The sequence below is a fragment of the Xenopus laevis genome, chromosome 1L, assembly GCF_017654675.1.
Source record: "Xenopus laevis strain J_2021 chromosome 1L, Xenopus_laevis_v10.1, whole genome shotgun sequence".
Classification (NCBI taxonomy): Eukaryota; Metazoa; Chordata; class Amphibia; order Anura; family Pipidae; genus Xenopus; species Xenopus laevis.
Window position 1 is genome coordinate 84,829,710 of NC_054371.1, and position 16,987 is coordinate 84,846,696.

Genomic DNA, 16,987 nt, shown 5'->3' on the forward strand with positions numbered 1-16,987 from the left:
AGTGATATCACACAAGCGCGTGTAGGTGCCGAATGCAGGTTGAGACGCATTTTTCCTGCGTTCGGCGCCTACATGCGCCTGTGTGAGTACAGCCCCATTGAAAAAAGCTAAATGCGTCTATTCCTGCTTTCCCCTGCGGCTGGACGCAGAAAAACGGAACACAGGGGAGCGCAGCTTCAACCTCTCATCAGTAAGAGCCCTTAGCCTGGCCATTGTGCAGCCACAGGTGTCTGGAATGGAGCAATGTACACGTAGGGCCAGATAGAACTTACCACTGAAAACTCACAAATTGGGGTATATTTATCAAAGAGTAAAGTTAGAGGTCGCCACAGCCCGCTATCGTGGAATACCACCTTTTTCCATTAACTTCTATGGGATTTTTAAAGGCGTAATTATCAAATGGTGAACTTTCACTTTCACCCTTTGATTAAAAAAAGCGCCTTTAAATATCCGATAGAAATGACTGGAGAAAAGCAGTATTTCACTCTAGAGGACTGTGGTGATCTCTAACTTCACTCTTTGATAAATATACTCCAATGTCTATTCTTTACTATGAATTTTTTTGAAGTGTATTTATCAAATGGTTAATTCTAACTTTCACCCTTTGATGAATCCACTTCTAAAATACCATAGGAATGAGTATTCTGTGGTATGTTCTAAAGTCTGCCCCTTTAGCATATGAAAATGAAACTCCACACTGGGAAAAGGTGGGGTAATTACTGATTATTTTTCAGCTGATATACTACAGCAGTCTGTGTGTACTTCTCTGTAACTAGCCAGTGAGCTAGGCCAAGGAGCTATGGAACTCAGAGCAAGGGTGGCAATCAGTGTACTTCTCCACGGTCACAATATATAATTACCCCCTATATTTTAGTGACAGACACAAACCAGCTGACACATGCAGTGTTGTTTTTAACTGATCATAAGGGGATATGTCACAGGTGTATGGTATAATAAAATTACTCAAGTAACCCAGTGGTGGTTGGAGAGTTATTTTTCTGCACCACCAGTGTACAACCGAAAATCAGCTCCCCACTGGTTGGGTACCTACACCATAGTTCTTGCAAGAGTTATGGCCTAGTAGCCAGTGACCCTAGGGATGCATGTCAGGATAAAATAGAGGAACACTATTGCACCATTATTGTTATTTTTATTATTAAACTTTTGTTGCAAATTATTTTTTTACGGGCATCTGGCCATGGAAAAATGTAACACATTATAATAATAATTTTAGCTTACTATATACTAGGAAGAGTTTATTACATTTTAGGAGCATGTGCCACAATCACATAATCACAATACTCCTAGGCTGATATGTGATGATATCCACTGGTTTAGTGTAATCAAAGTGAATCTACAGAAGACAAGTGGCCAGTCTTGTGCTTTTCTTCCACGTGGCACACTGGGGCTCGGCACAACCTGAACTCCAAGAGACTAGACATGACTAGGTTTTGTTGCAGAACATATGATAGTATACACTCATATAAACATATTATGAACGAGTTAGTCACATACACATCCATATACATAAATGAATCCCAGGGATATCAGAATGGAAAGCAGGTGATTTATTATGCTTTGGAGGAACAATATGTAAAAAATATTTACATGAATCAGATTTATTCACAATCTAACACTGCAACTATAATGACAATCAGAGAATCACACAGACAAAAAGATGTAATTCAGTCAGATTCTATTTGAAGTTCTTATTGCCTTGTCCACTGGTAAAATATTCTGGTGTCTTTACAGCTATATAACCATCCCCTCTTACAAGATCATGCAATTCGTGAATATCTGGCACATAAGAGTTGCACAAAATCCAGTTTTCTACTCCCATTGTGTTTGCATTCACAGTCAACTCACTGTCCCTTCCCATAGGCATGGTGGGTTCTGGTGCAGTTTCAATGTCAATGTGGGGTGTAATGGTTGGCAAAGGCTCTTTAAAATTTTCTTTTACAATATCAGGAAGTGATACATTGTTTTGGGTAGTTGGCATAACCCATGGTAGTTCTGGTAGATTCTTATTCTGATTAGCTGTGCTTACTCCATGCTGGCCTGCAGGATTGAGTCCTGATTGTCCTTGTAATATACTATTATCAATAATAACTCCAGCATGATGAATGGTGGCTGCATTCCCATCCAGTCCTGCATCGACAGGCATCATGATGACTCCAGACAAGATCTAAGAAAGAATTTGGAATAATCACTGCTATTATTATTTGAATTGAAGAAACAAAATGCATATGCCTTAATCTACTTTTATACATCGCCTATGATTAGAGCAATTTTCGACAAGGCATTTAATGACTCATGGACTTGCTGAGTAACCTTGAAAAGGTATCAACTTCTCTTCTTCAACTGTGGAAGAGAATTGACTGTTGTATTCCTAAGGGTACAAATACCCTACCAACTCCAATGAGTGGTGAAACGTTTTCAAGATTAACTAGCAAGTACAACAGACCTATGATTACTAGATATGAATAAAGAAAGTTTTTTATGGTTGCTGGAATCACTGATGCTAAGGTCCAGATAACAGATTAAAGTGGGAGAACCAGAATAGAAAAGGAAATTATTAAAACCCACAATGTAATTTATAGTAGATGTTAAATAGCTTTCAATGGTTCTTTATACTACATTTTATTTTACCTCTATGAGGCCTGCATAAGCATATGTCATATTTCTGCTGATATCTAGACATTATAGATCATATTTATTTATAATTTTTACAGTAAGGTATAATGATGATAATGATGATAAGCACATTTTATATGTAAATTGTCTATTTAATTAATGTTTCTGTTGCTCACAGAACTTAATTGAGATGCAGCTAATGCAAATGATGAATCTATGAGGAAGAATTCTACATTTGGCCCCAACAGAGACCCAGTTATGTATAGGATGTTTTAGTATTACTTTTGCTACTTACATTTTCCTCTGAATCAGAACCTGACAACAAAGCCTGTGTTGGTAAAGGCACAACATGGAAAGAGTTATGGTTATAGGAAATTATAGAAACTTTATAACAGCAATGTTTTAAGTAAAATATTGTTTTAGAACATAGTAATTAAGTGTTTGCTTTCCTTGTTGTGTATTGTACAATATAGTAATGAGAAATAAAGAAAATCAGTATGGATAAAGCTAAAATACAGGGTATGTTGGACTTTCTTTACTAAAACAGATCACATAATGACATGGGAAACTCCAGCTTTTCCAACCTCAAGGTACAGAAAGCCCATATGATGTGCTGCAATAAAGCAAAGTCTGTTAAGGGACAGATATATTGTTTCTAAATTATTCATGGTATTAAAAACTCCCTGTTACCTGCTGTCTCATCTGTGCAAACATGATTGGGATCATCTATCAATAAAGCAATAAGAGGGAAGTATTAAGTCAATAAAAGTAAATAAAATCAAAAAATATATACAGTTACATACATTACTAGGTTATATGCCTAGTTAAGATATGGAACAGCTTGAAATGTTAAGAGGTAGTTATGCTCATGTATTAGTTATTGAAACATTTTCTTTTCTGTTACAATTGTATGTATTAAATAAAAGGTGCTGTAGGAATGTCCTCCCATTTAGCTCAAGGCCAGTGAACCTCTGCCAAACCAACTCTTTGGGATCCATTCTCCTCAGGGATGTATGGAGTTTTGAACACAATACAATTTTTTTCATAATATAGTGAATAATAAACGATCTATTGTAAAATATTAGGATATTAGGGGGCCCATTTACTTAGTTCGAGTGAAGGAATAGAAGAAAAAAACTTCGAATTTCGAATGTTTTTTTTGGCTACTTCGACCATCGAATTGGCTACTTCGACCTTAGACTACAACTTTGACTTTGAATCGTTTGACTATTCGACCATTCGATAGTCTAAGTACTGTCTCTTTAAAAAAAACTTCGAACCCCTAGTTCGCCACCTAAAACCTACCGAAGTCAATGTTAGCCTATGGGGAAGGTCCCCATAGTCTTTCTAAGTATTTTTTGGTCAAAGAAAAATCATTCGATCAATGGATTAAAATCCTTTGAATCGAACGATTCGGTAAATCCTTCAACTTCGATATTCAAAGTATTTCAATTCGATTAACCCTCGATATTCGACCTTAAGGTAAATTTGCCCCCACATGTCAACCAGGCATAATATATATATATATATATATATATATATATATATATATATATATAGTATATATATATATATATATATATATAATTCAGTAAGCAGGACCCGCACTCGTTCAAATTCAGTGAAATAAAAGTGTCTTTATTCACAGGTTCATTTTCCAACGTTTCGGTCCTCACTGGGACCTTTTTCAAGTATATACAGGACAGCACCAAATTCCATATAGCTACCTTGTAGCTGCCCTTGTGCAAGTTAAGTCATAATATACAAAATAAGAAACAAAAAACAGCACCAAGGGTCTTTGCAAAAAACTTGTATTATGGTATGGTATAACATGACATGAAGTCACACGCTGACTGCTTCATTGAACTCCCAGTGGGTGCGTTATGTCTTATAATACAGGTATGCGACCTGTTACACAGAATGTATCTTTCCATAATTTGGATCTCCATACTTAAATCTACTAAAAAATAAGTACAAGGTACTGTTTTATAATTACAGTATAAAGGGAATTTTTTTTAACAATTTTTAATTATTTTGTTAAAATGGAGTCTGTGGGAGACGGCCTTTCTGTAATTTGGAGCTTTCTGAATAACAGGTTTCCAGATAACCGATCCCCTACCTATACACATTTTTTCACAGATGTGAAAAACATGACTTTCTGAATTTCATCCGAGAGCACTGTATTGAAGGTTTGATTTTTCAGGTTAAAGATGGTGAAATCACCATCTTGCTACTTCTGCATAGCCACTAACAGTTTGAGAATCACTGAACAAAAAGAATCTTTACTTAAGAGAGTTATAACATTATTTAATTGGCAAGTCCCCCACCTTATTGCAGTAAAATGAAAAATATTGTGACTGCCGTGAAATAAATAAAGAGAAAAAGTACATTGTTTTACCTGGTATGGCTGCATGTATCTTAGCTGTCTTCCATGGAGCTGAACAAACTGAGCTGGAGCCGCAAATAAGTGGGGATTCCTCTATTTTCAACAGAATTGGGCAAGAAGAAAACATTATCATTAGTGTTTAATACTGTCTCTTGCAGCTCTTTACTGAGTAAAGACATACAAACACAAGACGTAACAATTTACACCTGCATAAAATGACATCTTACTAAAGCAGATACACACTGTGTAATTTTCATAGTTTTCTACATTCTAAAAGGGAAGGGGGGGGTGTCATAAGCATAGCTATTACAAACAAATCATAGTTTTAAAAATCATTGTTTTTGCAGTCACAGCCCAAAAAAAGTTATGGAGAAAACAATAATGTATGCCTGTATGCTTTTAAATACAGGTTGTATCTATATACTGGTATATTTATTATATAAGAACTACTCCAGTTAAACGAGTAGTAACATGTGTGTCTTATTATGAGCCTGTATCACTATCTTTATCAGCAGGAAAAAATCCAGGACAAATAAAATGCTGCTCACAGGAAAATGGCTATTTATATAAGGCTCCAGGAAGTTTAAACAGAAGACATAAGATACCTGAGTTTGCTCGGGGACTCTTTCCAGTAAGTTAAACATTTGCATTAAATGCAGCATCTAAAAAAATAGACATAGGCATGAGCAGAAATGTACATTTTTTCAGATAATTTCACTAAGGGGGTTATTTATCAAAAGTTGAGTTGTTTATTCCACAAAAGTTTTCAATGGTATTTTTTGATCAAAAATAATTTTTTTGGGTTAAAACAAAACTCAAATTTTTCAATTTATTATACCCTGTCCCTGGAAATAGCTCGAACCCGAAAATATCTAAAACCTGTCGAGGTCATGTAGAAGTGACAGAGGTCCCTTGAACCATATGAAGATGTTAATAGCCTTCATGATGTTCGAGTTGCTTTTGACGGTTTCACTCGTAAGCTCCATTAATTCTAGCGAAAACTCGAATTGTGAGTTCATTCAAGGTCTAAAAAAGCTCACAAATCTCTCAAATTCGACCTTTGATAAATAACCCCCTTAATGTTAATATATTTCATAATAAATACTGTATATATTGCTTTTTGAACAGAAATATCAGTATTTGTGCTGCCAATTAAAATGTTACTTTTAAGTTTAGTTCTTACTGGAAAACCAAGGCTTGCTTTCATCAAACAAAGCAGCAGCAAGAACACAATCATGTATTTCTGTGGAACCTGTATGAGCAAAAGAAGAGTATTACAGAGTTTGCATAAGTAAAATACAGTACAACCAACACTTCTTTCATTTGTTAGTCATATATAGAGGACTGACCTGGAAAATGCAGTATCCAAAGAAAGGCTTATAAAGAGCAAAATTAAATGGATAAAAAGGAAATTGTAAAGATTTCACATTACATTAAACTAGATGAATACAAAAGTTTTGTCCACTTTGCACATAAGCTTCAAACACTACCTTTTTGTTCATTGCCAATAATGTATGATTGCAGGCTCTTCCACAATGTTCAGAAGTTTTCTCTTACAATCTCAAAAAGTATTTAGATAGCAAGTGACCTTCAGGAGGATCTTAAAATGTGGTTCTCCCTTCATGTAGCCAATGAGAATGTGGGCCCAACATAATTTGAGGTTGCACATGATATCAACAGTTCATTAAATATGTTTATAGACAACTTTGGGCTTTATATGTCTGTGCCTAATAATAGGTGGTATGAGAAATCTTTTGTTACGATAACAAAACTATAATGATGTAACACTGTCTGAGACTGCTTTATCCTTTATTATTATTGTGCATAATTAGGAATAAAGTGCAATAAAGGCACTTCTCTGTAAGGTAACCTCTATAAATAAGAACTATACAATAACCATAGAAATAAGAATACTTATTAGTTAGAGAAAGGTGGGGTGCACAGTGCAGTGTCAGGGGCCAGATCTTGGATATCAGATATTCACAGTAAGTGCTCCTGCCTACTACATTGTACTTAGTAATGTCTACTTAGTGACTGGATTTGTGTGGAGTGATATTCCAAGTAGCTTTCTATTCCTTGTAATATACCAATGACATTGCCCAGATACTGAAGCTACAGGGGTCTATGAAGTTTACAGGGCTAAAAGTACAGCATTGCCAATTAAATCACTAAAGCTAACAAAGGTTCCATCAAGCATTTACTAAAACATATTTTCTAACACTGATCTGATAATCCGCTATATAAAGAAGAGAAAGTTTACACCCTTCGTGTGTGTGTTTTTTGGGCAGGGTCATGGTACAACTGTTTGAAAACACGAGGCCCCATGTGCAATATCTAGTAACTCCAGTTTATGTGTCGCTTCATGTTATTTGGACATGAAATGCAAAATCTTTTCAGGAACCATCTTCCTGGAGAAAGCGAATAACTGATTTTTGTACATAAAACTTCAGTCCCCCCACCCACAGCGGCCCACCATTCTACAGTATATGGCAAGTCAGATTTCAGTATTCCATAAAAAACAGAAAATGCTTAAAAAACATGTATCAAGGGTTTTTGAAGGTGCTGAGTTTCTATCTGGTATCCATTTGCACCAAAATCACACTACTCTCATCTGACCAATATGGATTTTTTAAAACAAAGGCACAATGTCATTTCAACACGTCATAATTATTGAGCTAATTTTTAGAAACATTTTTTTTGTTCCCATGAGCTGTCTGGTGGGATGATGCCATCTCTATGTGCTGCCTGGTAGGATGGTGTTCCAATAAACTTCCTCGGGCGATAGTGTCACCTATATGAGCTGCCTGTAAGGATGGTGTTCCTATGATGAGCTGCCTGTAAGGATGGTGTTCTTATAAGCTGCCTGGTTGGATGGTGTTCATATGAGCTGCCTGGAGGGGTGGTGTCATCTCTATGTCCTGCTTGGTAGGATGGTCTTTCTTTGAGTTGCCCTGTCTGTATACACATCAGTGAAAAGAAGGGTGCAAAAAATGCAATAGCTCATTAAAGTGTGTATATATATATATATATATATATACACATATGTACAAAAATCTATTATTATTGTTAGGACCTTATCTCAAGGATAGTACAACAGAATCTCAATAAACTTTAAATATTCTTAACAACACAAACAATAGAAAAGTGCCCAATCCACATCAATATGCAACTAAGCGATCATCCAGTCATGTTCTTTGTGAATGAATTATAACATGCTAAATCTCCTTTACATTCTTGAGATTTATCACGTTCAAATTCACTCACAAAGAACATGATTGGATGAACAGAAGATGGTGCCCAGGAACTCTGCTGCGCTGCATTTTAGGGTCAGATTTATTTTAAGGGGCACCTTTTTGACTAATGCATAGTGCAGGGAGGGAGATGGGAGGGGGCTATGGCAGGCAGTTAAATGGGGCTTTTGTAATTAGGGGGTAACCTCTAATGCATAAGATGGGGACTGCCTGTACTGGACATGTGTAGAAACAGATCCGCACACACACAAGATTATGCAGTTGGGGAAAATACCCCTTTTATTATGCCACCAAACAAATCAACATTTCACCGTTTCGGGGGGGAACACCCTCCCTTCCTGATGATAACTTTTCTTTCCTGTTGAACTACAACTCACAACCATCTTGTTTTTTTAATTGGAAGCCTATACCAACACCAAGGAACAGTCAATTGATTTTTCTCCACAGGAAAAGTGATTGCCCACCTGGATTGTATTTATTACTGATTTTAGAATTATTTATCCATAGTTTATTCACTGTGTTTTCTGTCCGGCCAGTGTTTCTGGGATTATATAATGAATTGTACTTTTAATATATTGGTTTTGCAGTCCACCTTCTATTTATTTTTGTAATTGGTTTTTATCCCCAATAGGACCTTGGGGATTGAAGGTGTGCAGTCTCTACCAATATAATACCCTTCCCCCATCCGTCACAGGAATTTCTCTCCATTGGAAAAGAGAGGCAGAGCAAGTATAGCATGTGTAGAATAAGAGGGAATGGGTAACTAACACAATAGGGACATAAAGAGAAAAAGATGTGGGGAAGCAAAGAAGAATAAGTGAAACATACAGGAACACAAGGGGACGAAAAAGTAGGGTAGGATAATATTGATATAATTGGGTGCAGTAAGAAAGTGACAACTATCTGAGGCCGCTATGCCATAAGGAACAGGGTAGCGACTTGTTTCTATCCCTGGAAAGGACCGTCCCTCTTGTGGATAGGAAATAGATGATTCATATGGCAGTGAGCTAGTTTCTATCCTTAGAAAGGACCTAATGCCTCTAGTGGTGAGGTACCAGGAAATTATTGGAATTAATCCAGTCTCAGTATGAGAGAGAGAAAAAGATATCCCTTATTTGTCACTTGAACCCCACCATTCAAAGATATATATTTATTTTTTTTATATAAAAAGGACCCTGGTTTCTGTGTACAAAACTGGATGATAACTCTTACCGATTAGTGAAAGAAATCTGTAGGTATATCTGTGCAAATAAGCCCTTGTTGGGATAATATATGGACTGAATGAACTAAATGATTATAAAGTGCTAGTCAGTTCATATAAGATCAAGCTAATTCCTATCCTGTCTAAGGACCTTCTCTAACAGTACAAGGACCAGGCAAATACCTGACAGGTCCAGTAAAGGGATAGAAACTAGGGTAATTCTAGGTAATTCCTATCCTGTCTAATGACCTTCTCTAACAGAGCCATTGACATACATGATAGGACTGCTCCTAGGTACCAGGGTTTAGCAGTCTACTAAATATATCCAATTCCAGGTTCCCTCTACCCAGTTATGAGTCTGACCTAAATTTATTGGTCCATACAAAATCCTTGAAATTCTAAGTCTGTCAAGGTTTGTTTAGAGCTGCCAAAGGATGAATACTGGGATTCACATTTCTTTAAGTTGCTCCAAGACACCAACTGTAGGGTCCAGAGCCAGCCCTTTGGGGGTAACATAACATCCTGCCTATGATCTGGTGTTTTTATGTTGTTTCCATAAACGCTACTCTAAATGAGCAGACAGCTATGGTACTGGTTTACTTATATTGCTATCCCTGGATTTGCAAGTAGGTATGGCCTGTTTCCCCTGTACCTTACCTGGTCAAAGGTGATCAGTGGAAGCCATTAGTCAGGCTATATAATTTTTACATGATTTTCTAGTAGACTTAAGGTATGAAGATCCAAATTACAGAAAGATCCATTATCTGGAAAATCCCAGGTCCCAAGCATTCTGGATATCAGGTCCCATACCTGTACTATCAAATAAGGCTGACTTTGACAAGTGTAACATTGTGCAGGGTCTATTCAAGCCAAGTAGGTAAAGTTACCTTTAAACTTCTAAAAACTGAAAAAGGTAATTTTATTTATAATTTTATTGAAAAATAAACATGTAGGAGGATCAGACATCAAATCTTTGACACAGTAGCATGGTATAATAAATAGTAAAGTAAGTTAGGCTGAAAAAAGACACACGTCCATCAAGTTCAACCTTTTTAGTCTATATATAACCTGCCTAACTGCCAGTTGATCCAGAGGAAGGAGAAAAACCCTTTTGATCGAAGCCTTTCAATTTGCCTCAGAGGGGAAAAAAAATCCTTCCTGACTCCAAAATGACAATCGGACTAGTCCCTGGATCAACTTGTACTATGAGCTATCTTCCATAAACCTGTATTCGCTCACTTGCTAAAAAGCAATCCACCCCTTCTTAAAGCTATCTAATCTATCAGCCTGTATAGCTGATTCAGGGAGAGAATTCCACATCTTCACAGCTCTCACTGTAAAAACCTCTTCCGAATATTTAGCCGGAACCTCTTTCTTCTGTCAGCTGGAAAGACCTACTTGTAAATAAAGCATTACAGAGACAATTATATGATCCCCTTATATATTTATACAGTACATAGTATCATATCACCCCTTAAAGCGATACTGACAAGTTCCTATAAAAATCAGGACTGGCCTATGTGGAGGAGGGCCGATAATGGAAGTCAGTGTTGGCCACTCCCCCTTTAAACCACACACACTGTAAACCACACCCATATTACCACAAGAACTTTTATGATCATATCCACATTAACAGTGGTAGCACACCAAAAAACCAAATGGTTGGTGCTCACTGCAGGGAAATCACTCATATGTGAAAAATTGAAGTCATGTGAAAAACATACCCTTAAATCCATATACCTCCTCCTCCCCTGTGGATAATACAACAACCCCCCAACACATGATTAAACACCTTAGGGGCCCTTAAAAACAATTTCCAAATGCTAACAAACCCTTAACAGGCTTACATCCTACAGGTAGGGCAGGGCAAGCAGAGAATGGCACACACAGGGAGGCAGGGCTGGGCCAAGGTATTTTTGCACCCTAGGCAAAGGCTTCAATCACTGCCCCCCCACCCAGTCCTGCATTACCATTTCCCACCTTACCAGTCATATAGCCCCCTGTGCCAGCACCTATCATATTGCCTCCATTTGTACCTGTACCAGTGGCAGTCAATCCCTCAGATTGCCCCCAGGCCCCAATCTGTACCTGTGGCAGCATAAACCAAAACATCCATCATATTTTTACCCCCAATCTGTACCTATGCCAGCGGCAACCAAAAGAATCCATCATATTTCCCCAATTTGTATCTGTTCCAGCAGTAGCCAAAAATCCATCATATTGCCCTCAAACATCTGTGTACCTGTGCCAGCAGCCACCATATTGCCCCATGGATCTGAGCCATTAGCAGCCAATCTCTTATATTGCCCCCAATCTGTACCTGTGCCAGCATCAGCCAAAAATACACACTATTGCCTCCATATATGTACTTGTGCCAGCAGCAGCCAAATATCCATCATATCATCTGTTTACCTGTGCAAGTAGCAGCCAAGATATTGCCCACAAATATGTACCTGTGCCAGCTGCTGCCAAAAGGGAGCTGGGGAGTGATTCTGTCTGGAACAGGGGTTTTATAAAGTTGAAAAACTATTAAAGGCCAAGCAAATCAGGGTTTGAAAAAGAAAGAAAGTAAATTCCCCTTAAAAGTGTGCCCCACTCATGATTGTGCCCTAGGTGGGCGCCTACTCTGCCTGCCCCTAGTTCCAGCCCTGCAGGGAGGGAAGGCAGAATAGAGCAGGAGACAAGTAAAGTAGGAGGTGCCTGCCTTTCATATAGTATAGTAACATGAGTACTTAATGACTGGAAGAACAACAAAGTTGTATATTTAAATATTCTGGTTTTATATGTCTTCAAACAGTGACTTATTTGGAGCAATTTCAGTCGTCTTGAAAAATACATATTTTGGCACAGTCTGGTGAGTTTGTTGTTGCATCAATGTTTATTTTAACATATTAAATAAAGTTGTTCCAAATCTATAAACATCTGTGTTGTTGTTTTGTCATTGTTGTTAAATATGCCCTGCAGTAAATGTGCTGTTCTGTAGGGGCGCATGCCCTCTTTCCTTTCTTTCAGCAGAAGTTTGCATTGCTTTCACCTGGGCATTGTTTTTTTTATCAACATCAGGTATTTAAAGAGGTGATTCATCTTCCAAATTTTTTTTTTTCAGTTCTATTTTTTTTCAGCTTTCAGGTTGTTTAGCAGAAATAAACAGTTCTTTTTACAGTTTTTCCAAAATCTAAGTTTAGTTGAATGTCCCTGCCTGTGGTGATTCAGTCATCAGTAATTCATGTGCAGACAATTTTGCAACATTTAGTTGATACATTTCTCAGCAGCCTCTCTGGAGTATTAGCAACTATTGTATCAATTCTAACAGCCACCCAGGGATTCTTCTCAGCAGGGACAAAGATAAGAAATGTATCAACTGAATGTATCAATGTAGAACAGTTTAGAGGGCCGATGACTCCCCCCCCCCAAGCTGCTTCAGAAGGTGAAAGATACATAGAAAATAGAAAGTGATTGGGAAATGTCTATTTCTGGTGAACAATCTGAAACTAACTGAGCTGAAAAAAGTCTTAAATATAACCTCAACCTGGGTCAAAGTGTACTTTGTATCAGAGTACAACTCTATGATATGCGAAAGTTTGTCAGCAGGACTGACATATAACATAGATATATAACTTGGCTTCCCCACCCCAGATATATTAAAGAGTAAACACATTTTACCAGGCTGAGGTTATATTTTTCAGTTTAAACAGTTCGACCTACTGTTAATTTATCAGTGACTATAATGGTTGGTATTGTTTTTCTTTCATCCCCCAATGATAGCTTTTACAGAGTAACTACTAAGCAATTACTAAAAGAAATGGCTGATTACTCAGAGTCACCTAAGAAAAAAGCTAAAAGGTTCTGTCTGTTTAAAGATAATTGGCGGAAAGACCACCCATTTTCTGCAGAAGTCAAGGCGAGGCTCATCATATGCTTTCTGCGAGCTTTGTAGGGCTGAATTTACAGTTGGTCATGGTGGCTACAATGACGTAACAAGACACATTGCCACTGATAAACACATTGGGTCGGCAAAAGTTGTGACACGCTCCAAAGGATTAACATCAATGTTCTCTGACCCAGGAGCTACAGAACGTGTAACTAAAGCGGAAGTGTTGTTCACTGGTTTTCTGGTTGAACACAATATTTCCTTAGCCAGTAGTGATCACGTCAGCCATTTATTCAAACAAATGTTTCCAGACTCTAAAATTACAGAAAAATATGCATGTTCATCGACAAAAACAACACACAAAATTCAAGGTGCAATTGCACCAGAAGCATTAGCCAATGTGAGGAGTGTCATTTCTAGTAAAAATAAATATTTTGGGCTTTTGCTAGATGCAAGCTCTGAACTGTTTGGAAAATATTTTCCAGTGCTAGTTACTTACGAACATCCAGACACTGGGCTAATAGTAACAGACTTTTTGGATATGGTAGTTTGTGCATCTAGCAGAGCCCAGGATCTATTTGAGGCTGTCGATGTTATGCTTAAAAAACATCATGTGGATTGGAACATGTGTGCAACATATTCAGCGGATAATGCTGCTAATATGCAAGGGAAACACAACAGTGTTCTTTCAAGGATAAAGGCAAGCCAAACATCTACACAAAAAGTATATGTTGTTGGCTGCCCATGTCATTTAGTCCATTTGGTGGCTGAGCATGCAGCAAAAATGCTGTCAGTAAATGTGGAAGACTTTATTATTGACGTCTATTACCACTTCCAAAAGAGTGCAAAAAGAGTGGCTACTCTTCAGGATTACATGTCATTTTGTAACACGGGAGTACGGAAAATTGTGAAGCATGTTAAGACACGTTGGTTGTCATTTGAAAAAGCAGTGGAGCGGACACTGGTCACATGGGATGCACTTAAATCCTATATCATCATCACATTTGAGGAAGAACAAGGTGTTAATCTCGGTGCCAGAGAGAAAAGGATTTTACAGACAATACAAGACCCAGACCCCATTTCCAAGTTATACTTTTTTTTTGCACTCTGTATTTCCAGTATTCAATATATTTAAAATATATTTAATGTACTTCTGCAAACAGAAGCTCCGATGGTACATGTCTTGCATCCAGCAATGCAAATATTATATAGGGACCATCAGTAATTGCTGGGGTACAGGACATAACTGATATCAGTTATCATGATACAGCACTACATCTACCAGCAAATTAAATTATGCTTGGTTTTGAAACCAGGAATTATGCAAGGAGAGAGAATCTGATTGACACATCCAGGTTCAAATCATTTGTCAAGGAAGCTGTTAATTTTTTTTTGCAAGGCCCTTGAGTACATGAAAAAGGCAATGCCTTTGGAGGACCAGGTTCTTCAAAATGTTTCCTTCTTAAATCCCAACACACAATTGTCCTCTACCATAGAGGAACTAGAGATGCTTACAGGACCGCCATCAGAAATCGCAGGGCCCTCTACGACAAAATTTCCTGGGCCCCCTGGGCTGCGCCCACCCCACCTACAGGTCCGTCCTCCCCACCACACAGTAAAAAAACAAAATAAAATATTGGTGTCTAGGGTTCCCACATGTTAATAAAAAATAAAAAGATATTGGTGGCCAGGGCCCCCCATAAAAAAACATTTGTGGCCAGGGCCCCCCATTAAAAAATATTGGTGGCTAGGACCCCACATGAGAAAAAAAATATTGATGGCCAAAATTGGTGGCCAGGCCCCCCCCCACATTATAAGCAAATTGGTGGCCAGGGCCCCTTAAACGTCCATGCCTTCCCGAAGTCAGCAGCTCTCAGAAAGATGGGGGCCCGGCTAATCAAGTAAGTGTGCCTTGGCCAGGCCCCCCTTACCCTCGGGCCCCCTACAACTCTCCCCCCTGTCCCCCCCTGATGGCTGCCCTGGATGCTTATATCAAGATTCCCAAACATAGTCAGCTCCCAGGACATGGACAGGTTGTTCACAGAATTTAGGGAGTATCAAACCAGCAGTCTTCCAGCATTTCAGAATGAGCGAATAGATGAATTCTGGCAGAAATTATCCCTTATCCAAGATCCTGTGAGTGGCCAGCCTCAGTACAGAATCCTTTGTACACTTGCAAAGTTTATATGTCTGATTCCTCATAGCAATGCTACATGTGAGAGATTATTTAGCACTGTCAGAAAAATAATAACTGACCAACGAAGTTCCTTGGGAAGAATCCAATAACCCAACAGCCTAGACCAAACGTCTACGTGGAAGCAACTACTGTAAGAAATACATTGTGTGCGATTCTTGCTTCCAAGATTAATCTGTTCTCCCAAACAAAGTGTCACCAGTGGAAGCCTTCCCCATGCCTGCTAAAAAGTGCTAAATCTGCCACTTATATCAGTTTGTCCAGTCATAGACAGCCTTCCTCTTCATCTAGCGCAATTGCGCGCACTGGAGGAGACGCACATATTGCGAGGGATGTACCAGCGACCATACACAGCTGTTCCACAGAGCCATGGATTTATATGGCTCGACCAGGCTGGAATGGATGCGCTGCCCTAATAAACCCCTACTAAACCAGCTGTGTCTCGCCCCGGGCATCCCTCAAACTAAGTTGCAAGGACTGTTTGCGCCTGCACCATTTGCACCGCAGACAGTCTAACCAGCATTTAGTATCCCGCTCACTGGCAACAGCACCTTGCCACAGATCTTCTGCCGATCTGGCACCCGAAGTTTTTTCTGTTTATAGGACAAACAGGTTGAAAGTCTGCTAGGAGTAATGGAGTAATAAAAGAACGACTACCTCCTCTCATTAAGTGCTGCGGAATTCCCACTCCCCGATTCAGACTTGCAGACGCGTCTGACTTCAGGACTAAGCCCAGCAGCCCCTGGAGCAGTGTGCAGCCCAAAAATCTTTCAACAAGCTGAATGACAATGCAGTGGTCCAACGCAGCGGCACATAACCAAGTAACGGGCTGAGTAAAGTTCAAGAAGACTTGGAGAAGGCGATCGGGGCAGAGGACACACTGTCAGTGAATAGCCAGGAGGAGAAATCAAGCGCTGCAGGATGGATGGTCGCCCTTTCGCCGTTTCTGAAGAGGACAGGAAGTGGAGATTCTGTAAGTTATTTCTTAATAAAGGCTTTGCTATTTTAAATTTTAATTTGTGTTGGTGTTATTTTTTCGTTGTGTACCAACGAATTTTTGAAAAAAAAAATTTGATGTTACTGGTCCTTTAACCCTTTAAATGCCACAGATCGTAGAATCTACGTTCTGTGGCAAAGGTACTTGAAATGCCACAGAACGTAGATTCTACGTTCTGCAGCACTTCCGGGTTCAGGAGCGGAGGAGCGGCTGTTAGAGCCGTTCGCTCCGTTCCTGCTCGATCCCCTGCCCCTAGGCAACGAGCAGAGCAGGGGATCGAGTGGCCCCTGGGGCGCGATCGCCCAGGGGCCCATAAACAGCAGCAGGCACGTGTTACTTACGTGTCCTGCTGCTGCAGCCTGCACCGGATCATCGATCTCCGCCCCCACAGCACACAGACAGGAACCACGAGGCAGATGTCTTCCAGGAGCTCTTCCTGATCGCCTGCAACAG

The 16,987-nt window shown here is 39.0% G+C and overlaps 1 protein-coding gene across 1 annotated transcript; it reads right to left on the reverse strand.

Annotated features, from left to right (window-relative positions):
* Positions 1-1,666: 1,666 nt before the first annotated feature.
* LOC108719630 lies at positions 1,667-6,522 on the reverse strand. Its single transcript, XM_018268815.2, has 7 exons — positions 6,511-6,522; positions 6,204-6,272; positions 5,626-5,682; positions 5,033-5,113; positions 3,325-3,360; positions 2,930-2,962; positions 1,667-2,185 (listed from the first exon to the last, which is right to left on the reverse strand). Exons 1-7 carry the CDS (start codon positions 6,520-6,522, stop codon positions 1,697-1,699), a joined length of 777 nt encoding a protein of 258 aa, XP_018124304.1. The 3' UTR covers positions 1,667-1,696.
* Between the last annotated feature and the right edge of the window lie 10,465 nt (positions 6,523-16,987).

Bases quoted from the DNA above. Each gene is read 5' to 3' on its own strand.
- LOC108719630 (XM_018268815.2), bottom strand. The intron at 5,114-5,625 runs GTATCTTATGTC...TGTTGAAAATAG, and splicing joins GAGTCCCCGAGCAAACTCAG to AGGAATCCCCACTTATTTGC. The intron at 2,963-3,324 runs GTAACAGGGAGT...TTACCAACACAG, and splicing joins TTGCACAGATGAGACAGCAG to GCTTTGTTGTCAGGTTCTGA.